Source organism: Phalaenopsis equestris, unplaced genomic scaffold (genome assembly GCF_001263595.1).
Source record: "Phalaenopsis equestris unplaced genomic scaffold, ASM126359v1 Scaffold000511, whole genome shotgun sequence".
Classification (NCBI taxonomy): domain Eukaryota; kingdom Viridiplantae; phylum Streptophyta; class Magnoliopsida; order Asparagales; family Orchidaceae; genus Phalaenopsis; species Phalaenopsis equestris.
In genome coordinates, this window is record NW_018164951.1 from 2,693,612 (window position 1) to 2,718,264 (window position 24,653).

The following is a 24,653-nucleotide window of genomic DNA, read 5'->3' on the forward strand; positions in this document are numbered from 1 at the left end:
TTGGCGTAATGCTGAGGTGCCGGACGTGTTGGCGCGGTCTGTTTCTCCGTCGGAAGTCGTTTTGACGAATTCATCGATTTGCGTGCCAATTTTCTCGTGTCGAAAATATGGCAATATGGGTGTCCTTTCCTACCAAAATTGGTATCCCGGACGCGTTGGCGCAGTCCAATTTGTCGTCGGAGGTCATCCGGAGAAGTTCGCATTTTCGCCTGTCCTTTGGGCCTAATTGAAGTCCGATTTCGTGCAATGTCGTGAACTTTGTGTATTTGATGTGTATGTGACGAAAAAGGTCGTGACGATGTCTTCCTAAGGCTTGAAGTTCTATTGGGAACTTTTCCTCTGAGTCTTCACAAAATAGCCCATAACCGCTCATTCATAAGACGATGGTCTTGTGCCATAAATGTTAGACATCAAAGAAAAATAAGAAGTGGCTGGAATTTCTAAAAAGGTGAGTCTCAATTCTAGTTTTCTAGGATGGTCAGTAGGAATTTCTAGAGCTAGAATCTAGGCTCCAAGGAGGAGAAGACAAGACCTCACAAAAATGAGGTCAACAAAGAGATATTTGTCAATGTGGTTCAGGATTTTCGTCTGATCCTGATAAGGTGCAGAACCTGTTTGCCTGCTGTTATACAGTGGTCGGAACTTGTGCTTGTGGCTTGTGGTTTTGTTCATCTGCATCTTCTGGAATTGGGTACTTTATTTGATGCTTGTGACTTGTGGGTTTGTTCAAAACTAATGCAAGCTGATATTTTTGTTTGCGATGTGATTTTTAGTCGACTTGTATTTGTCATTGATTTTGAATTGTATGCTAATATTCTATTTAGCTGCCATTAAATTCTTGTTTGCGTGCATTTTCCATGTCTTCTAATTTCATTAAAAGAGATATATTTGCTTATGTTGATGCTCTTGAGCTGCGAATTTGATTTTGTGTGGATGATTTCATGCATTATATCATACAGTTGTACTACGAACACTGGACACTTGAGTCTTCTTATATCAATTATGATACCTTTTACATGGTTAAATTTCCTTTCACTTCTTCAGCCATGCTTCCTCCGCCTCATGCCTCCCTCTCTTTTCTTTTTTCCTTTTTCTTCATGACTATATGAGCAATGATATGATCATAAGAGGCTCATTTAGTTTATATATAGTTTATGGAATCATAGTAATGCTGAGCAACCTTTTTATCTACTTAACTTGTAGTGTTTTGAATTTCAGAGAGATTTATTGATGTCACTGTATTAAATTGTTATTTCCTATTTTTTTAATTGAACATGTATTACACCATTGTAATCTTGCTTTCTGCCATCTAGATTCATCTTTAGACTATGGGAAACATACGTTTTGTACTATATAAAGCCTAACTAATAGGCTTCCTGATATTGAAAGGATGCTTGATAATAAGTTTCAAACTAGTGCAATTTCATAAATGACAATTTTTTGTTATGCATGATATCCCGCCTTTTCTGGAAAGTTATTGTATTTTTGTCCTATATTCACATGTTTTATTTCATTAAAGTCAATTTTTGAGCAGGAAGGGAGATCCCAACTGCTGGCCATGTACTTAGAACTATTGTTAACACTGCTGCTGATCATGTTCTGCAAAAGGTTAGAAACTTAGGTTTTTTAATGCATTCCTTGATATATATCATGTTATTGTGTAGCTATGCTGTGTACATAGGAGGATATTATTAATGCGATTTGATATTTTGTGGGATTTAAATTTTATTCAGCCTTTTTTTCTCTCACTAACTTACGAGAACCCTATTTTAGGTTTTTTTTTAGAAATGTTTTTGCAGTATCCTTATATTGTAGTTTAAAAGCGTCGTTATCTTGGTTATAAGACATTATAACATATTCAAATTAATGAGCTCTTTGACGAGACATTTTATATCCAAATCCCTAGACATGCCATGCTTCTCATTTCTTAGTGCTACTTGAAAGGCAAACGTCCATGTAGATGAAACTTATTAGCATTGAAATTTTGGAAAAAGTTTTGCAGCAAATTTTATTGGTTACAAATGTCACTTGGGATCTCTATGCAAAATTAGTTGGACGAGTTGATCTGCTAATTTTTTGTTTAATTGTCTTTCCTGGTAGCAACAAAGTTTTTGTTTATAATCAGAAAGGGAACTTTCCTAAGAGCTAGTTGTTGTTGTTTTTTTTTTAGTCCAAGTGTTTGAAAGTGGTCAGAACTGAGTTTTGATGCTGGCCGAAATCGGATAAATGTGAGATTTTTCTTTGGATTTCACCTTTATAAAGGTTAAAAGTGAGGTTCACTTATGAGGGCTTGTATGTCTAATGCCGTCATTTTGATTTTTACATAAAATGATAATAAAAAGTTGTATCATTTCAAGGCGATTGACTTAGAGTGCTACTTTTACTCATATTGGTGAAATACAAAATATTATAGGATTTAATGAGATTATAGATAACAATGAAACTCACTGTAATCTAAGTAAATACTGAAGCTGAATACACAGAAGTCAATCCATGCGAATCAATCAAATATTAATGAAATTACTAAAATGAAGCTCATTTTCAAAACTATGCATGAGCGCTTTAATTCTATCATTGAAACAAGCAGGCACTTAAAGCTAATAGTTTCTTAAATCTGAACAATTAAAGATGTTTTATTATTTGGTGTGAGCTTTTAAGAACTAGTTGTAACTTACTTTGAGAGATAAAATTCAAATTTGTTTTTCCTCTTAGATGCCTGATCCCCCTATTGGATATTTGCTTGGAGCCTTCAATTTTTAAAAGAAACTGTTTATCCTATTGGAGACTGGATTCTTTTTAGGTTGTTACAAATTTATTTGTTGTTCTTTTTTTTTTTTTTGTACTTGCCATTTATCATCAATCTTGGGTGATATATACATGTGAAATTGTTTTTTGAGTCTTGATTCACTTCTCTTTTAATCCTTCCTACTGCATGCTATTTGCTCATTTCTTCTTTTCTTTTCTCAGTAGCTCAGTAACTTTGGATCCATTTTGATTCCCGCTTTTCAAGAATACTGTTTTTCTTTAAGGTTGCTCGTTCAATCTGTTTTTCAATTGTGATATTGTGAGTCTTATTTTCTGACATATAGGTTTTGTGCTGGGAAAAAGAGGAGAGTAGGTTGGAGAAGTTGAAGTCGAGGCTTTCACTGCTGTATTATCAAAATCTTCTCAAGGTCGGATATTTCCTAATGCATTCTTTGAATCACTTTCTCATGAGTTTCATTTTATTATAACAACTATGGCTTCGAATCGTTACAGCTTGACACTCCAATGAAAGGTTTAAAGGAATGGTTGGATGCCGTTTATACTGCTGGGACACCTTGTGCTGTTGTGTCATGCCTTGATCGTAAAATTATGCTTGAAACTTTAAAACGAATGGGAATCAGCAAGTATTTTCAGGTTTAATATCTTTTAGGGGCATTTATATACATAACACACCGTTCATATTTATTTACACATCTAATACCGAAACTTTACTTTTACTTTTATACCACCCGAATTTTTCATATCACATCAAAAATACTACTTTTTATCTTTTAAAAAGTGAATTACATCTTTTCATGCATAGAAAAGGTGGTATATATGTAAAAATTGAAGTTTAGGTGTTAGATATTTAAATACATAGGAATTGAGTGGTATGTATGTAAATCTTTCTATCTTTTCTTATTACTCTTTCTATTTATAAAGAGCAGGCTTTATATCAACTAATCCTGGACTTTCTGCATGTTAGATGGGTGTGGGTGTGGGCAGTATTTTGAAATCATGAAGACGTCCTTTCAATTTCTTCGTATTTTGATATTTGCAGGCTGTTGTGACAGAAGAGGATGGGATGGAATCAACAGCTCATAGATTTCTATCAGCTGCGTTGAAGGTGTGAAGATGCAATACTCTGTGAAGTGGAATTGGTCATTTGTTTGCTATATTGATTGCTTTCTCTTAATTTGCACTATCTTTTCTAATATTCTATGGTTCTCTATGCAATTTCAGTGTTCAAGTTTTGTATGAATTTTTAGTTCTTTTGCTTTTATACCTAGTAGATGACGCGGGAGCTTAACATGTTACTGTAGCTGTTGCAATAACCATAGTCCCCCTTTCTTTCCCTTTCTTGATGCTTTCTCGTTATAATTCCTGTTTTTCTATTTAATTCAAAAATAATTGAAAAGTTTTCAAATTTTGGATTCTTAGAAAAATATTAATTTCAGAATTTATGGATTCTATTTTGAAAATAATTTTACTAATACTTTCTGAATTTAAGCTTAGTATTGATCCTAAGTTTTCTTCCTTAGAAAGATTCAAGTGAAATCAATTTTTAATTTAGAAAAATTCAAGTGAAATCAATTTTTAATTAGGTCTTAATCCTCATGCTTTTCCCCACATATTTTCTTTTTAGTTTTCTTTTACTCTTCTTTTTTTTTTCTTTTTTTTTCTTTTAGGATTTTTCTTTTTATTTAGGATCTTTTTAATCCTTACTCATTTATGTGAGAATTACTAAATATGGATAGACCTTTAATGATTTTGAATTTCACTATCTCTTTCGTAAAATTAAAAATTTTTTTTCAATAAATGTAGTACTAGTTTTTGAAAAAGAATTTTAATAGAGTCTCAATTCTTTAAAAAGTTTTATTCAAAAAATCCTTAATTTTTAAAGAATTCAATTTTTCACACTATATATAGTAAAATAATTTTCCTACTACTTTCATCTAAAAATTTTAACTTTAGTTTCATCCTTTTAACAATAGTAAGTTTTCACATCCTACTCTTTACCTATTTTATATACTAATCCCCTCTTTATGTAGGTCCTTTTTTCTGAGGTTAGAGTGGAGGTTTTTAGATGATTGTTGGTTTCACCTACTGCCTTTGAGACATTCTTCCCTTTTGGAGGTTGTATCCAACGACGGAAGATGCTCTAACTGTAACTTATTCGAGGTGACCGTCTCCAAGAGTCTGGGTGGTGCTCCAGTTGTAGCATGACCTTGACGAGATATTTATCTTTCCACAACCCCCTATCCCACGCAGTCCAATAGTCATCAACTTGCTGCCCTCCCTCTGGCTCACCTTCAGCACGCCGCAACCCTTGCCCACTCCTTCCCATAGGATATCTTGTTGTTCCCCTCTGGCTCACCTCTAGCATCCCGCCAGTGGACCCTTGCGCCTTCCAACTGTCATCTAATTGCTGCTCCCCCTTCCCTATAGTCAAACCTGCTGTCCCTTCCCTTGTTTCCTTACCACTGACCCTAGTTCCCTCAACCTACTACCGCCAACATCCCCACTTGCTATCGTCACCCTTATTGGAGTCTATGTGTTGTGTCTTTATACTTGTGTTGTTGTTTGTTGTCATGATTTCATCTTGCAAGAGTCTCGTTTGTATTATTTTGAATTCTGTAATAATAATTGTGTTTTTTCGTATCGGATTGAGTCTTTTTTCTCCGGTATCAGTAGATCTTCTCGAACTCATATGTACCCAAATGCATTTGCTTATGCTTTTGTGTGCTTATACAACAACAACAACAAACCTTTATCCCACTAAATGGGGTCGGCTACATGAATCTTTTTTCTCCATGGCATTCTATTGAGTGTCAATTTTTCATTTAATTCTAATAAATTAAGATCATTTTTTATACAATATGCCTAAGTCTTTCTTGGTCTCTGCCTTTTTTAACATAACTTAAATCTAAAACATCTACTCTCCTAACCGAATATCAGATGATTGACGTTTAATGTGACCAAACAATCTAATACGACTCTCTCTAATTGTGTCAAGCCACTCATCCACCTAAGCATTCTCATCTCGACAACACTTATCTTTGTTTTATGCTTCTCTTTTAAAGACCAACATTCTGCACCATAGAACATTGCAGGTCTCACCACCATCTTATAGAATTTTTCTTTCAGTCTAAACAGTACTTTTCTATCACACGATGTGCTCGAAGCATTCCTCCACTTTAACTACCCAGTTTGAATTCTACTAATAACATCCTCATTTATATCACCATCACTTTGAACAATAGACCGGAGATATTTAAAGCGTTAACTCTTTTTAATGATTTGATCACCCATAATTACAATTCTACCTCTAGAGCTACTACAACTAAAATTACATTCCTTGTATTCAGTTTAGTTCTACTCAAACAAAGGCCTTTAGACTCCAATGTAGAACTCCATATTTCAAGTTTTTCTTGAACTTTTTCTCTAATCTTATCCATAAGAAGGATGTCATCAGCGAAAAACATATACCAAGGTACATCCTCTAGTAAATATCCAGTAAGAGCATCCATAACTAAAGCAAAAAGATAGGGGCGTAAAGTCGATCCCTGATTTAATCCAAAATTGGAAAATATTTGGTCAATCCTACTTCTGTTCGAACATAAGTAATATCTCTTATATACCTATCTTTAATGATTTGAATATAAGTCATATCAACACCTTTCTTCTCTAGAACTCTCCAAAGGCTTTCTCTTGAAACCTTATTATAAGCATTTTTTGTGTACTTATAAATGCTATAAATGTTTTAACGTGTTTTTTCTTAGCATGGATTTTTGTCGCTTACTTTGCTAGAGATGTACATTTGGTTGATAATGATGAAGGTCCACATAACCAACTTGAGTGATTGTTAGGCATTAGATGATCCAATTACCTATTTTTGATATTTTTAAAATTTACTATTGAGTTTATCCACAGTTAAACAAGAATTCTGACATGATATGCCAATGATTCTTGGAATCATTATTCCTTTGAACCGAGCTTTTTTATTCTCCATGGGGTCTCGGATAATTTTTTTGGCGAATTATTTGAAAAAAAGTGCACATTGGAGGATAGCTACTATTCGTACTGTTTCTTTTAAACATAGTAACATAATTTAATGCCAGATTTATGTCTGTGCTATCAACTGTACTGAACCTTCCAGATCACAAAATGGCATCATGGCTTTTTTTTTCCATCAGTCCTTAATTGTTGAACATTTCATACATACATACATACATACATACATACATACATACATACATACATACATACATACATACATATAGATATAAATATAGATCGATAGATAGCTATATCACTCTGATAATAGATCTGATTCCCTTGTTTCAATTTCATTTTTTGGCAGTTAGATCGAAAACCTTCAAAGTGTGTTGTATTTGAAGATGATCCAAGAGGTATTACTGCAGCCCACAATTGTACAATGATGGCAGTTGCATTGATTGGTGCTCATCCAGCGTAAGTAAAATCTTTTCCTCCAACAATACCCTATTTTAGTTTTTTGACTTGTTAGTCACTGTAAATGTTTTTGTAGATTGCAAACTATAGGCATTTAGTGTTTAATTTATGATGATAATTGAGTAATTTTGGAGAATTTTCGACTCCTTAATTCTTTTCTAAGGATATTTGTTGACATTTTATCTTTGCTTCAATGAGAAGTACTTTGTATTAGCTATTTCCCTTTTCTGTTTGTTCAATGTTGAAATGGAGACGCTTACTTTAAAGAAGTTGAAAGTTAAAGTACACAGTTGTACATCTCAACAAGATGATAACCAATAAAATTGTGCTATAAGTTGAGTTTTGCTCTAGGAAATATTGATAGTCACAACGATCAAGCCAATAATATCTTTCTATTTAAATCATCTATCATGATTTAATTAATATCACTTTTAAATAATTACTAAACTCAATTACTTGGATTAATTTAGTTTAGTTAACCTAAATAGTCGTGCATTAGGATTCATATTTTCATCTTTATCATATTAGGGGTATTACACGTTCATTGAAAGTAAGCATATCTTTCTTAATGCAGTGGGGGAACTTTTATAATTGCATTTCATTTTATTTATTTATTTTTTATGTTGTACTAGCCTTGATAGGGATGTATAAGATTTAATTAACCCCCTTTTTAGCATGGGTAGGGTGATTTTTTCTCAGTATAATGCACTAATTATGCTCTTATTTCTTTGCATGGGTATGATAGGCAACAAATTAGGTCCAGTTGCCCCTTGCATTACCGAATGATATATATATATATATATATATATATATATATATATATGCGTGCACATAAACACAAGCACACATGCATATATATACTTTTTCCGACAACTCTAGTTCTGGTGCAAGAAAATAGTGCTCGCTTGTGCTGGAAGAACTTGAAAGCTCCAGATGAAGTTCCACTTGAAAGGGGCTAAAATTGTACGGTGGCATATAGTTAGTCGCCACATTTCTACTAATCCAAGTGGGCCTTAGTGTGGAGTAGCCGCCTTTCTGTTTGAAATGGAACCATAATCAATGGATCACACCATTGCTGCTCCGTTATAGCATCATTACCTCTGATCTTTTGTAATTAACTCAAATGTTTAATACCAAATGTCTTATCAGAATTCATATAAGGAACTATTCAATACCTTTCTTCATTTCAGCAATGTGGCACTATTCATTGTCCTTCTTACCGCTTCTTTGTTTTTGTTCTTCTTCACAAACTCGTATTTGCATTTCATTATAGTATTAGGGCCCTTGCATTACCGCATCAGCTCATCTTTCATCCAAGTATTCCCTTTTCATGTAATCATGAATCATTCTCAAGCTTCCTTTGTAAATGATGCTAATTGTGCTAACTCCATCCCATCTACTGTACAGAATGTTAACGTTTAGATACCTCCTAAATTTCTAGTGACAAACATCAAGTATATTCAACGCTTCCCTTACAAGTTTACAAGTGACAACTGCCCCATTTGGAGGACTAATTCTCATATGTTTCAATGCAAATGGCTTTACTGGACTTCTTGATGAAACTTCTGACTGTCCATCTCAAGACTTGTCTGATGATGTTATGACACTTCATGGAGGCTGCTACACCAAAAGTTGGCAGCAACATTATACTCAACAATCACTTTCTCAATTCTATTACATGTCCTCAATCTATCTGGTCACTTGCTTCGATGTCTTGAAAAACATCTACAATTCTCCAACCACTCCTGTGTAATGAAGCTTAAGAATGATCTGCATTACATATCTGTGGAAAATATATTCGTAACCAAATATATCTCATTAATCAAATCTCGTTGACAATGTCTTTGTTGTCGATTCTCATATTGATGCCAAAGATGTCATTCTATACATTATCAATGGCCAACTAGGTATCCCAACTGGGTATCTATCAAGCCTTCAAGACCTTTATTCGTACAAAGCTAACTTCTGTGAGCCTAGATCATCTCTGTTCACACATATGGAATGAAGATAGAAGTATTGCTGTGAAAAAAGCAAGCTAGCATATTGCTACAACTGACCCCTAATTAGCTCTCATTGTTTGTCTCTCAGGGGGGGAAAGGCTCCATACCTACAGGCTGTGACACAGGTTATTTGAACTCTTTAGAAGGGGTGGACAACATCACTCACACAAGGGGGTGTCATAGCTCAACCGCTACAATCTGGTGTCATTTTGCGGGAAATCCAGACATTCAACTGTCATTTATCGACATCAAACGAGTTTCAGCTATACCACTCAAAATGCTTGTTTCAACTTACAAGCTCTACTAGCTACACAAAATTTATCTCACCTTGTCTTACCTTGATTCCAAAGCTTCAACTCACCTTACATCTAGTTTCAACTATATTCTAAAATCCTCTCCCTATCAAGGTTTTGAACCAGTGCTCATTGAAAATGCATGGTACATTCCATCTCAAATTTATCCAGTGGACTTCTATTGAGATTTAATCATAAGTAACTACTTTCTCATTTTCTCAATGTTTTCAAACTATTACTTAATCTCTTCTTTGTTTAATAACTCAACACTGATGGTAATTTTTCTGTATCTTTGGCAACATCAAGGTTTCAAGGACCTAGCTAGCTCTTGGGATCACAGTTGCAATGGCATCTACCTGATTTAGCCTACTCAGCCTCACTCTTAGACAGCTGCACCTCTATCCAAAACTTCCTCCAACAACTAACATTGCAGACTGGGCCATCAACACAACTTGGTTCTCTTCATCATTAGCAACCAACAAAAATTTCTAGGACGACTACCTATGTCAATTTTTTGCAACACTAATAGCTATATAAAGAGTCAGATTCCCTTTCTCTAAGTTTTTTTCTCACGTTTACAAACCTCTTGAAATAATCCAGTATGATACTTGGGGATCTTCCCAAATAATTTTTTGTTGACAATTGCTCACACTTTTGTCTTATTTTTCTCATGAAAATAAAATATAAAATAGCTCAAAAATTGTCAACTTCAAGTACGTGGGCACAAAATCAATTCAATAACCACATCAAATTCTTACTTTCTAATTGTGGTCATAAATACAAACTTAACACTCCAAAAGTATCTCTTGGATCATGACATAACACCAACTTAGTTGTCTCTACAAATCATATAAAATGGCATTGCCATGCGTAAATATCAAGTGTAGGCCTAAATGCCATAAAAAGTACCGCTTAGACTTTTATAAGACGGTGGTGAGACTTACAATGCTTTATGGTGCAGAATGTTAGTGCTTTATGGTGCAGAATGTTAGTCGATAAAAGAGAAGCATAAAACTAAGTAAAGTGTTGTTGTGGTGAGAATGCTTAGGTAGAGGATTGGCTTTACAATTAGAGATAAATTGTGAAATGAATATATGCATGAAAGGGTTGGTGTAGCTTCAGTGATAGACAAGGTTAGAGAGTGTGGTCTAAGATGGTTTGTTCACATTAAACGTCGAGTGTCGTCGACCATCTGATGATCCTGTTAGGAGAGTACATGTTTTATATTTGACTTTTAGTAAGAAAGGTAGAGGTATACCTAAGAAGACTTGGGCGAGTTGTATAAAAAATGATCTTAATCTATTAGAATTAATGAAAATAAGGCGTTCCATAGGATACAATGGAGAAAAAGGATTCATGTAGCCTACTGAACTTGGTGGGATACAAGCTTTGTTGTTGTTGTTGTTATTGTCAAGTGCAAATATTGCCACCTAATTAAAACTACTTGGGCACTTTTACTCATACCAAACCTATCACCTTGGGATTGATGCCATATTCACAGTTGTTTTTTTTATTGATTGACCGCACTCCCCCACAACAAATAGTAATACCTCAAATGAACTACTATATCAGACATCTCCTACATACTTTGCGTTTTTGATAGCCCTTACATCCCTTGGCAACAACCTCTAGCTCCTTAAAAGTTAACCCCTCAATCTTCCCATTACATTTTTCTGGTTAACTACAACTCACAAAAGATACCTTCACCATCATCTTGCTTTTGACAAAATCACCATCTTAAGTCATTTTCTTCAATGAAACCGACTTCCCTCACCATCATATGCTATAAATTCCATTTACAGGACATGCCTATATGCAAAACCCATATGATGTTATAATTCTCTTTTGCCCAAATTATTTTAATCTTAATTTTTATTTTCTCATGCAATAGGTACGAATTGGAGCAGGCCGATCTTGCCGTGGCAAGCTTCAATGAACTTTCTGTTATCAACTTGAAAAGACTCTTTGCACATAAAGGGTTGAATTTTATGGATTTACAGAATCAAATCGTAAACAAGTCACCATCCAGAAGGAAACTCAGGACCGATACAATCGTTTGATTCTGTTTACTATTTTTATACCATATGGAATTTGAGGTAAGCGTTTTAGTTGTTGGGGAAAGTTGTGCGTACAGATCAAAGTTCATTATCTTTAACTGTATGAAATATTTGGTTATATAACTTGTTTGCTGCTCTTTGTACAGATAAAACTCAGGACCTCTACCATTTTTTAATGCATAGGAAGCAAAAATTCTTCGTTATGTTAAGAACTGCCTCAAAAGTGTCTCAAAGCTCACCTGTTTAGAAGTTTTGGTAAGTTTTTATGTATTATTTTCTTCTGGTATAATTGCACTACAATGATTGACTATATTTCAAAAATTACTTAGTTTGTATGATTCTTTGTTTTTTTTATTTTTTTTTTTTTTTTTTTTTTGGTAAACTTGTAAAATTATTAATTTTGATTATCTTCTGCTTAGTTTGTATGAAGATGGATGTTTCTAGGTTTGCATGATGCTCATTGATGACGAGAAGTTGATGTCCAGTTCTGTCCATGTGCTCTGTCATTACTTCATTTAGAAGTGTTTAATTCTGCCTTTTTTATGTTTATAAAATCAAATTGCAATCTATTGAATTTCATTACTTTTAAACTTTTTTTTTATTTATTCGTAAATAAATTGTCTCAAATATGTACTCTAATCAACTCAAGTATGTCCTGAAAGCAACTTTTAAATTGTGTTATTGTAATTGTTTTTAGAACGGAGAATTATATGATGGATGCCACTAAAATTATGCATATTTATAAATGCATTTGATTTTAAAAATATTAAATTATTAAATGTGTGCATTTATGCATGTTGTGATTTAGCTATTGTGAATTTGATAAAAATTTAAAAACTGATTTTATATTTTGTTCTAAAATTTAGTATTTGAGTGGAAATTTATAGAAGTATATTAAGAGTGTATTTAAGTTTTTAAATGGTTAAGTTTTAATAAAATATCTTTTTTCATATTTGGTCTAATTGCAAAGATATTTTCATTTTAGTGGAGTCATTAGTTAGGATATTATTAGCCCTCGTTTGACAAGATAGCGAAGTTTCGTTCTATGCATTTAATGTCGATGTGTGGATTTGCTCTTGTTTGTCAAAGCAACATCTCTAGAAGTTGTTTTAATAGAATGGTAACTTCTTTTCGTTTTAGATTATGAATTGTTGTGCAGATGTGACATAATATAGATTAGAGGTGAGAAGACGCATTATCCTCTCAAATAATAATGTAATTTAGATCATGATCTGCTACATCAATAGGAAAATATTGGTCAGGAATGTGTTAGATTATGTTTTGATGATGCTTTTGAGACGGATGTGAATTAAAAATATTACATATATTTAAGGATAAGATTTAAAACATGAAAAATAAAGTGAAGGTTAATGCATATTGAATTCTAGATTATTTTCATTGAGTAAATGTTATGAATAATTATATTAGATTATTATATGATTTTCTATTATGAAATAAGAAATGTTAGAATATATATTATCTTATTTTCTTTGGGTTATTATAATTTAGAAGTATGATTATTCCACTAGATTATTTTAGATGACTCATTATGTTTTAATATTTTTTTTTTTAAATTTAAGGTTTTTTATAAGATGAATATTATAGTAGATAATGTGAATAAAAGATCTCGTCAGTAACCTGAAAGATAATATTTTATTTGATTAGTTAAATTAGTTTAATTGTAGGATCATTTAGTTTATTTTAATTACAAATTTTTTAGATAAGTGAATATAGAAAATTTTTAGATAAGTGAATATAGAAAATTTTTAAATTTGTTTGAAGCTATTTAAATTTATTGGAATTTGTTTTAAGCTATTTAATATTTTAAAGGATCATTTAGATAAGTTAATATAGAAAATTTTTAATTTTTATCGCCCAATTGGCTGTTCCCAACTTAGTTAATTTCAATGCTCGGATCGGGTTGTGACGAAAGTGGTACTATAGAAAATATTTAAATTAAACAATATTAATCTAACTGAAAGTGTCATTTAAAGGATTGAATTAAGTTATAAATAGTATAATTGAAATTTTATTCGAGTCTAATTAGATTGTTTTAGGAAGAAGTTATGAATGATGGTGTAGGAGCTAGTATGCTTGTTGGTGTTAATACCCTTACTAGTATGATGAATGATGTTACTCAACTGATTATAGCAGTAGGGGGTACATATGGATAAGTATTTGAAGCGTTTTTATGATATGAGATCAACTTAATTTTTTGGATTAGGTGGATCAGTGGAAGATGAAAATTGATTGACGAGACTGGAGAAAATTATACACTGTATGATATATCCATTAGAGAGGAAAATTGCCCTTGTTACTTTTATCATTGAGGGGGAAACAACGAGTGGTGGCAAGAATAGTTGTAGGAGAAGTTTGGTGTTCGATTTAGCTACTTTGTGAAGTGAGAGGAGTTCGTATCTTCAGAGACTGGTTAGTACTATTGTCAGTCAGGAAATAGAAAAGAGATGCATGATAATTTTTTTAGATTGGTGTGGGGAGGTCGATCAATTGTGCAGTATGTGTCGGTGAAAAATGTGTTTTGTGTTACTATTCTATTCCATCATAGATTTTTGAAAGTTTTCTATTTAAAAAATCGGATGCGTCATTTGAAAAATAATTTAATCCATAATGAGAGAAATATTATCTAAAAAATGGAGCTAACTATTCATATGAGAAAAATCTTTAATATTTATAGGTTTGCATATCCCAAGATTTTTAACTTGCCTTATGGGTGCATGCTAACATTTATTTTTTTATAGGGTCTAGTATTTCTACAAAGGTAAGCTCTCATAGTTAATTACATCCCAGAAGTTATGGCTCTCGAAAATATTCTCGATTAAAGTATTTACTTAAAAATCAGACATCATTATATGGTAAGTCTTAAAGATTGATGTTTCAAAACCTCAGATTGATGGCTTATGATTTGAAAGATTTGATAATAATTAAAAGTTTGGGACTTACAATTTAATGACAGTGTGGCATGGAAAGACCCAAGAAATGGACTAGTCAGGTCTGGCGAGAAAGTGTACCCTAAGGATTAGAATTGTAAATTTGTTGAGAAAGATTGAGTTTGATTTGAGGAATTGAATTTCTCGTTTAAAAGAGTTTGATTTTGATCATTTTTGAGCTGAACATGTTTGATTTGGGATTGATTTGGTTTGAAAAGAGTTTGGTTTGGTTGATTTAATTCAGCTAGAAACTTGAGCTGGTTTGATTTGATCCAGGTTAAATAACATTTATTCTGAGCAAGATATGTTGGCTTAGATACCGCTAGAAGATTGTTAAAAAAAATTTTGAGGGTTGCTAAAGTTAATTTATGAAGTTTTATTATAGTTTAACGGCACTAAAATATATTTGGAATTATCTTAAATTTGTTTGAAGTTATTTAAATTTATTGGAATTTGTTTTAAGTTGATGCCCCTATCAAGGAAACCCTAAATTTATTGTTTTAAGTTTTTTTAATTTCATATATTTTAAATATTAATATAGTCGCTCATTTTCTTCCTCTTATACCATTTAATTTTTATAAAAGATGCTGAGTATTTGTAGCATTAGACCAAAAAAAAAAAATATTGCTCTAAAATAGTTTTGCAATAATATTTTGATTTTTTAATGGGTGTGAATTTAAAAGTATTGACGTTGACACGCCATCAGCCTTCACAACCTATCAAATATAATATTTAACATAATTTTTAAAATTTAAAAAAAAACTCAATTATTTGTACTAAAAAGATTTTAGTAATTGATTTTGAAAGCATTTGGGCTTAGTTTCCAACTAATTTATTCTTGAGCGAGATGGACCCAATAATATTTTAAAATGGGCCTAAATTAAATATTCAAATAATTGGACATTTACATGCACGCCCATCAATTCCTATGTATTTACATTTAACACTTACCTAAACATTGTTTTCTACATTTACACCACCCAAATCTTTCAAATTTCATAAAAAAATATTAGTATTTTAAATTTTAAGAAGTTAAATATACTTTTTTCATGCATAAGCTAGGCGATATGCATGGTGTTATATATATATACACACACACACACACACACACATAAAAATTGAGTGACATGAATGTAAATATTATTTTTGTATGAGGGACTTAGTCTCAATTATTGCGAGTATTCTAATATAAAACAAATAATTAGTACTATATATCCTCTTGTAATAATAAGATTTTCTTAAAATATTATTAAAAAAAATTATTTTCTTATTTCTTTCTTTACTTTAGGCTTCTTCTTCTTATATTTGCTTATTTATAGTTGAAATAAATCTCAAAAACCCTAAACATTCTATTGCAATAAATTAAGAAAAATAATTCACATTGAAACAAAATAAAAAAATAGAATAATGAGAGAGTGTTTTTTGTTTAGCTTTTGCACCCTTCACCAAACAAATGAAACAAAAGTACAATAATTAGGCATAGTGCCTTCTGTCGAGCTATGACTATTCTAATAAATGCAAATACTTATGTTTTTAAAGTAATTATTAAGTTTTTCCCCACATGTATTCACATGCCTTTCCTTCTCTTATATGATATGCTAAAAATTTGTAAAACCGATTGTTTGCATATATACCCAAAAATTTAGGTCTAGACAATATGATAAGTTTTAATTTTATTAGATTTATTTTTATGTAAATTATAATGCATCTATATACCCGTGTCGCGTATCCCAACCTGTTGGCTGACATCCACGATATAAAAGACCTCAGGTCGGGGGTTTGAATCCCCTCTCGTACAGTTGACCTTAAGGAGGTGGTAATTGAATTGTTAGACACATTAGAGATGTTTGGAGGCTTGTATAATAGCCTCTTGCCATTTTCTTTGAAGAATATATATATATATTGTATGTTATCTTTAGATTTGCCACTCTTTTTTTTGCCAAGGCAAAGCATTCGAGGCAACTAACTTCCGATGGACCCCAACAACAAATTAAAGGGTAAAATAATAATAAAATAAAAATGTCATTTTTTAATTTAGAGTTATAATAATTGAAGATTCAAACATTAGATTTAAATTATTAATGATTTGAAAAATTCATATTAAAATTGTGTCCACATTAGGGATATATTTTGCTTGGAAGCTTTCGATCAGAAAAATAAAATATATATTAAATTTTATTTAAGGATAAATCATAAAATTATTAAGGAAAATTTATATACTCGCCATAACTTCTACCTAACTTTATCTAACACTTAAACAATAGAAATTGAAAAAATACGCGACCTAGCCCATTCAAATCAACACACTATAAGATTGTAATTAAACATTTCCACTCTTTTTTTGAATTAGAAAATATGAAATTATAATGTTGATAATCTTATGTATTTATGTAAATACATAAGAATTGGACGTATATGTGTTCGTCTCATTAAAAAAAAATATAACATTTATGCTTCATGTTTCATGTAATGTACATATTACATGCTAATAAAGTTGTTATAATAGAGTGGGCTTTATGATTTTGCTTTCCATGAAATAAAATGAGTACAAAATGAAACTAAAAATTCTATTATTAGATAAAAAAAATAAAACGATGTTAATTTTATAAATATTAAAATCTAAGTGCTATATAGACAAAATTCTATTCAAATGGGGCCTAATAAGATTAGTTTACAACCCCAAACAGGGCAGGGGCCCTAACAACTAGGCGGTGGAGCTGCGTAGCGCCCTCGGGTTTCACTTCCAGGAATCTGAACAGCATCGAAGAGAATACAAAGTTAGAAAAGGTCGGGATTTTAGAGCTAGGGTTTCCTCCTTCATAGAATCCCTTTTTCTTCTTCCTCGCGATCCCTCAATAGTTTCCCTTCTTCTCAGATTCACGCAGTCTTCCGTCGAGCGTTGCGAATTACATACAGATTTCTACAGGTGAAGCTCAGATTTCTCTTTGATTGATTCAATTTTGTTCTGTTGAAAAAAAAAGAGTTTTGTTTTTCCTTCTGTTTTTTTCTGAAATTCTTCTACTCTGTTTCTGTTCTTTTGATTCTGATAAACTGTGTTTAATTATGTATATAGATTTGATAATATGATAATCTTTCATGCCAAAATTTCTCTCAAATATTTTTCAGGAAAAAAAATTGAAATAAAAATTCCAAGGAATGCTGAAAGATGTGCCTCCACGCAATTAATTTCTTGCCCAAATCAAACAAATCCTTAACTCCAAACCAGCTGCTGCTATCTCTCATCTTCAACAAGATTGTTCAAAAAACAATCTTCCATCATAATCTTCATTCAAGAATGAGCACTCGAATATTCAATTCAACAAATCCTGTTCTGTTGGGCCATGATATCGGCGACGATGGTTGAAATCTTTTGAATCAAAACTCCTCTTTCCGTATAATTTAAACATACTTACAGGAGGTATCAAACTTATAGAAAGATTTCGAAAATGAGATCAGAAAACAAAGGTTGTGTTCTGATGCAAAGGTATGAATTAGGGAGACTATTAGGCCAGGGTACATTTGCAAAGGTTTATCATGCAAGAAATATTAAAACATCACAAAGTGTTGCCATAAAGATGATTGACAAGGAGAAGGTCTTCAAGGTTGGACTCATAGATCAAATCAAAAGAGAGGTTTCAGTCATGAGATTAGTGAAACACCCGAACATCGTGCAGCTTTATGAGGTCATGGCTACCAAATCTAAGATCTACTTTGTCCTTGAATATGTCAAAGGTGGAGAGCTTTTCAACAAAGTTTTGAAGGGAAGGATTAAGGAAGATGTTGCAAGGAAATATTTTCAGCAGCTAATTGGCGCGGTTGATTTCTGTCATAGTCAAGGAGTTTATCACCGCGATCTGAAACCCGAGAACTTGCTTGTAGATGATAATGGAAACTTGAAGGTTTCGGATTTTGGATTGAGCGCCCTCGCGGATTCGAAGAAGCAAGATGGCTTGCTCCATACTACTTGTGGGACTCCAGCTTATGTTGCTCCTGAGGTGATCAGTAGGAAAGGATATGATGGAGCTAAAGCTGATATCTGGTCTTGTGGTGTGATCTTGTTTGTTCTTTTAGCTGGTTTTTTGCCATTTCAGGATCAGAATTTGATGGAGATGTACAAGAAGATTGGTAAGGCAGAAGTTAAGTACCCGAATTGGTTCCCTTCAGATGTGAGAAGGCTGATAATGAGGATTCTCGATCCTAATCCGGCAACAAGGATTTCAATGGCGAAAATCAAGGAGAATTCATGGTTTAGAAAGGGTTTGAGTTCGAACAAGGCGATAAATCAAGCGGAAGCTGAAGAATTGGGTGCTCTGGATGTCGATGCGGCTTTTGCTTCCTCAAACGGCACTGTCACAGAAGAAAAGCGAGAAGGACCTAAGATCATTAACTTGAATGCCTTTGACATCATCTCTCTTTCGTCAGGTTTCGATCTTTCCGGCCTGTTCGAGAAGTCCAACCGGACGAAAGCGGTGCGGTTCACGTCCTCAAAGCCGGCTTCAGCCATTGTTTCAAAGCTCGAGGAGGTTGGTGAGCGGTTGGGGATGAAGGTGAAGAAGAAGGGTGGAGGTGTTTTGAAAATGGAGGGATTGAGAGAAAGGGGGAAGGGAGGTTTGGGTATTGACGTTGAGATATTTGAGCTGACTTCTTCGTTCCATATGGTTGAAATCAGTATGAGCAGTGGAGATACAATGGAGTATCAGAAGCTATGGAAGGAGGAGATGAAGCCAGCTCTGAAGGATATCGTGTGGGCATGGCAGCTTGAAGAACACTGAAGAGAGATTTTTCTATTTTGTTTATGGTGATTCTACTGTTTCTGCTTCTGTTTCTGTTTCTGTTCAGATTGTTGGAGTGATTTGGCTTTGTATTTTTGTTTTTTTTTTAATGATTGTGGGGGGTGAAACTTGTTGTGGTATTTGATGTGTTTTATTAATAAATGTATATGATTTATTAAAGGTTGATTGAGAGTTCAGATTCATGAGTATGTGTTTTAGATTTTAGAGTGCAAAATAGCCAAGTTATTAGAATTATGAATTTGATGCAAGTAGAAATGCGATTTCAGAATTTTGAAAAAAATTGAAGTTTGATTGAGGTCTGGTGGCCACATATAGTTGAGAGCATTGCTTCCACTCATTGTTCATGGAGAGAAGTGGGCTTGATGGATGTTCTTGCTTGGTGGTCCTGTTCTTTAATTTGATTTTCTTATATATATATATATATATATATATGCATATGCTGGAACATGTGGTCATGATTAGACTGCCTAACTACTATGCTTTTATGTTCATCTCTCTCTCTCTCTCTCTCTCTTTCTCTCTCCCTCCCTCCCTCCCTCTTAATTTCAATTTTCTCAAATTTTTAATTGATCATAATAATATGCCGTTCTTATAATATATGAAGAAGCTTCTCATACCTTCAAAGGATGTGACCTCATTCTATAGATTTTTTTTTTTTTTTTTTAAATTCTCAGCATTGTTGAATTTATTCTTTAATTAGTTTAACATACTTTTTGAGTTATCATAGATTATATTTATTTTGAAGGAAATTGAATCCTCATCCGATATTTTTTTCCAATGAGTTGGACATAGGAATGACCTCAAAGCACATGGATTGGCTAAGAGTTGGGGTGCAAACAAATCAGCTCGAGGTTGAGTCACCTTTGATTTGAGTTTGGGCTTGACTAATTAATCGAGTTTGAGCTTGATTTCAAGCTTTAGTCTACGAGTCCGAGCCAGTTTGATTACTATAAAAGAGAAAAAATAATAGTACTATAAGCTAGCATTCCAATAAAATGACAAAAAGATACAACAATTCAGAGATAAATAATGAAAAAAATTTCATTTTTTAATAATTTTAATAATTTAATATTAAAATTTTAAAATTTAATATATTTTCAATATATTTTTTATTCATTATTTTAAAAGAACAGGCTTTTGAGCTAACGAGTAGAGTTGGGGGCAGGTTTGAGCTTAGCTTATTAGCTCATCGAGCTCAATTTGCAAGTCACTTATCGAGCAGAGTTCGAGCAAACTCACTAGTTCGCTAGACTCACACCCATAACTAAGATTCTATTTGGAGACAGCTTTCTATAAATATAGTTATAAAGTCGCCAAGAGAAAAATAATTTTTTCAATAATTATAGTGATATTATAAATATATTTTTCTTTAAAAAAAAAATCATACAAGTCCAAAATGAACAGCTGGTATTTTATTTAGGAATGAAACTTATTGAATTAGTATATTCTTAGGAATAATCCATTATTATTTAAATAAGGAAATGGTATTTAGAGTTATATCTAGGAAATTGTGCGTGGCTGGCCCGTTCTATGTCGAGGGGCCCCCAGGCACTTACGTGGTATTGTCAGTGGCCCAATTCAGAATTAAGGGGCCCATTTGAGAATATGTTTTTGCGGCCAGATAATTTTGTTAAATGGATTTTTTATTAATTATTTATGTGGTGGGGAGGATTTGGAAACTATGATGGGCGCGTCTCTTTTGATTTCTTTTTTCATTTTTTTTTATTTTTGTTTATTTTAATGTATTAAATGAAATATCATTAATTTAGATATTTTTTGTGTTGATTTTTTTCTTCTTTTGTGTTAGTTTGCGATATAATTTTCATCTTAATTGAAAGTGTGACTGATATGGTATGTAATATGAATTGATATAAAAGATTTTGAGTATATCAACTTGTATAATTTTTTTTAAAAAAAAAAGAAAAAAAAGACTCTTATAGGTCGATACATAGGCTGACATGTATGGTAGGCCGAGGAAGCCCATTTTTTTCAAGACATAGTTGCCACATGTTAACCGTCAGGTTTGACATGGCAAGATAACTTGCCAAACTCATCCGTCGAAAAGCCAGCTGTCACATGTCCAAACTATCAGTTTGACTTGTTTCAGTGACACTCTACCGAGATGACCTGTCAAGCCTATTTGCTAAATTCAACCAGCAAGTATTTCTCTAGATCTGTCGAAGTACAGAACATCATTAAAGAGTAAGAATATGTGCATGTCCATTTTCGAGTCATTTAACATTCACATTGCAATCTTTCATTAGCACTCTGCAGGCAAACCTCATACCATATGACTGTTGTTTAAAATTTCTTTTTCTCTTTGTAATCCCATGAGTATTGGGGAATGCCTATCCATCATCTCCCCCCGCATCCTTTCTACATAAGCCTCTTCTGGGTTGTATGAGCCTGCAAACGATGCAAAACCCGGCATCATAAAATGATTCAACACTACTTTATGAGCCACTAATTAGTTCAATTTACTTATTTAGCACATAATTCTACATTTATAATCCAAATGACAACATAGAGATTGAAATAACATTAGAAAGTAATGCAATTTTGCCCTTAAATTGAGTTTTAGTAAAGCATGTTAAGAAAATTAAACATATTAAAAAGCTAATATCAAAATTATTCATTTAAATTAAGAAGTAATTCATTTATGGTTAAGGGGCAATTACATACATAGCATCCAAACCATCCTTTTCATCCACTTTTCAAATTAACACTCAAAAATCAAAATTTATCAGAGCATAACTTCCAATCTCTTTTTATATATATTTATTTATTTATTTTTTCATTCAAGTTTTAATAATTGGTTAGATTTAATAAATAATAATATTTCAGGTGGTGGAGCGTGTATTTATCCTTAGATTTAATTGAGGAAATGGGATTTAGAATCCGATCTCGGGAATTGCGTGGCTGGCGTGAGGCGGCTGCAACATTCAAGTGGCCCATTCGAGGCGGCTAGGGATTCTTTTATTAAATTTTTATTTAGTGGGGAATGTAGACAGCTTCTTTAGATTATTTATTCATTTGTTGGAAATAACAATAAAAAATGATATTGAAATAACTTTTTTAAGGGCTCTCTTGATAGGAAAATTATTCTATCAGGACTCCTAACGTAGCGAATCATTCGGAGTTCAATGAAATTACGCCACGTGACGGTAACAGAAAAATAAAATAAAATCTGCCCTGTAATACAAGAGAATATTCCTCCCGGGTTATTTAGATGTTATTGTGTGTTATTTAAGCATTATTGATGTATTATTTTGTTATTATAATACCAGAATATTCCCAGAACACAATAACATCTGAATAATATAGAATAACACCGGGAGAATATTCCTGTGTTGCTGGAAAGATTTTTATTTTTTTTGTGCACCGTCACGTGATTTGATTTCGTTGGACTGTGAATGATTCTCTACGTTAGGAGTCTTGACAGAATATATGCTCCTCTTGATAAGCCATGCTTAAAAATTATAGTTTTAATGGATGAAAATGAATATATTATTGAAGATGGCAATGGAGTTTACTAATGATCCTATCATTGAATGTTTTAACTTAAATTAGTTATAATCATGTTGCTATGCTTTATTCATTACATTAGGATGAAATCTTTTGAGATTTTTTTGATATTTTGAATTTAATATTGATATTATCAAATACTTTTTATTATTACAAATTTATTTATATTATTGCTTACTTTATTTTTCGATGTCTTTAGTAAGGAACAATCAAAATATACATCTATTATATCATTATATCAGTATTTTATTAAATAAAAAAAAAAAAACTCCCATCACACTAAAATATAATAACATTATATTATTATTATGTAAGTAGGAAGATAAGACTTTTAGCATTTCATATGATATTTAAATAGTGTAATAAAAAATTTAAGGGTGACGAATGCCTCTCATAACCATTATCCTTTAATTCCACCACTAATTATATCACTAATCTAATTTTCATGATTAATTATCTCTCACACCTTTTATATGTGTACTAAATACATTTTTAGCATTTCATAATTGAAATTCTTTAAAGCTCTCAAAATCTCTCTTGACAAGCCATGCCTAAAAATCATATTTTTAATCGATGAAGGTTTCATAATGAACAATGAAAATATATATCTTTTAAATTAGCAATTTATTAAATATAAAAAAACATCACAATCACATAAAAAATATAAATAATATAATATTATTATTAAGTATATAAGTTCAAGAGGGAAAGATTTTTGCCATTTCAAATGATAGCAACCATCCCTTAATTCCACCACTAATTTTATCCCTAATCTAGTTGTTATATGGTTAAATCTATCTCACATCCTCCTTGTGGACTAGATACATAACAAAAAAAAAAACAAACATTATCCCATAAAAAGAATAACAAATAAAATGACCAAAGACTCAATTGAAGCCACAATATCTTATTGCCAAAGTAATCAAAATTAGAAATCATATTCCAAGAGACCCCATCAACCCCAAGATTCAAATGCTCCATTGGGCCATTTAGCAAAATAACAGTGACATGGAAGGGGACTGGAAAGGCTGAGAAACAAGGCTTAACATCACTGTCCCTATTCAGGTGGACCAAGTACCAAATCCAACAACACACGGCTACCATAAAAATCAAAGCAACAGAAAGCCACATGTACAAAAAAACATATCTTTTTTTGGAGCTACGGAGACGGTCCATAAATCTATTGATACAGAAGAATGAAAGGGCTATATAGACCAGAAGCCGACAAATTTATATGTATTTTAGGTTGTAAATATGTAAAAACCCCTTTAATTTAATTATAAAAAAAATTATTCCAAAGCATTTACCCAAGTAAGTCTTCATAAAATTTGCATATTTATGTGGCTCTATAGAATGAAAGCATCATTAATAAACTTTCTTTGTAATTATGCATAATATAAAATTCCCACAGCATAAAACTCAGTATCATTTTTACCCTTTTTATTCTTTTAATTCGAGACATTTAAGCAAATTTAATCACAAATTTAAACACCATAAACATGGATAATATCTAATTCCTTGACATAATACTACCAAACCTTCTTCATACTGGTGCCACAACCACAATGTAAGATTGACATATATACCCCTTAATTCCCATGTATTTACATATCTAACACCCAAACTTCAATTTTTACCGATATGCCACCTTACCCATGCATGAAAAGGTTTATTTCAACTTTCAAAAGTTAAAAATAATAGTTTTTTTTTAAGCCATATGAAAGATTTGGGTGACATCAGTGCAACAAATAAATTTAGGTGGTAGGTATGTAAATACATAGGAATTGGGTAATATGTATGTAAATACCCGAATATTTAA

At 32.3% G+C, this 24,653-nt stretch overlaps 2 protein-coding genes across 5 annotated transcripts in view; both read left to right on the forward strand.

Moving 5' to 3' along the window:
- LOC110028442 overlaps positions 1–12,077 on the forward strand; it is a 43,876-nt gene extending 31,799 nt beyond the window's left edge. The window contains exons 6-13 of one of the 3 annotated variants that reach the window (XR_002294422.1): positions 1,535–1,608; positions 3,090–3,173; positions 3,259–3,399; positions 3,806–3,871; positions 7,109–7,218; positions 11,403–11,607; positions 11,715–11,823; positions 11,988–12,077. Coding sequence is in view for 2 of the 3 variants with exons in the window: in XM_020730287.1 (XP_020585946.1) it covers positions 1,535–1,608; positions 3,090–3,173; positions 3,259–3,399; positions 3,806–3,871; positions 7,109–7,218; positions 11,403–11,571 (644 nt within the window). In the remaining variant the exon portion in view is untranslated. Of the gene's footprint in view, positions 1–1,534; positions 1,609–3,089; positions 3,174–3,258; positions 3,400–3,805; positions 3,872–7,108; positions 7,219–11,402; positions 11,608–11,714; positions 11,867–11,987 lie in introns of those variants that run through there. The other 2 variants (XM_020730287.1, XM_020730288.1) reach the window with 2 other exon arrangements.
- A 5,119-nt stretch (positions 12,078–17,196) lies between these two features.
- Positions 17,197–19,443, forward strand: LOC110028468 (CBL-interacting protein kinase 18-like). Of its 2 annotated transcripts, XM_020730325.1 has the most exons (3): positions 17,197–17,303; positions 17,392–17,442; positions 17,643–19,443. In XM_020730325.1, exon 3 carries the CDS (start codon positions 17,963–17,965, stop codon positions 19,286–19,288), a length of 1,326 nt encoding a protein of 441 aa, XP_020585984.1. In that variant the 5' UTR covers positions 17,197–17,303; positions 17,392–17,442; positions 17,643–17,962; the 3' UTR covers positions 19,289–19,443. The 2 variants fall into 2 exon arrangements, with proteins under 2 accessions (XP_020585984.1, XP_020585983.1); XM_020730324.1 differs by having other exon boundaries at positions 17,197–17,442.
- The last annotated feature ends 5,210 nt before the right edge of the window (positions 19,444–24,653 follow it).

Excerpts from the sequence above, each read along its gene's own strand:
- LOC110028468 (XM_020730324.1), top strand. The coding sequence starts at position 17,963 with ATGAGATCAGAAAACAAAGGTTGTGTTCTGATGCAAAGGTATGAATTA.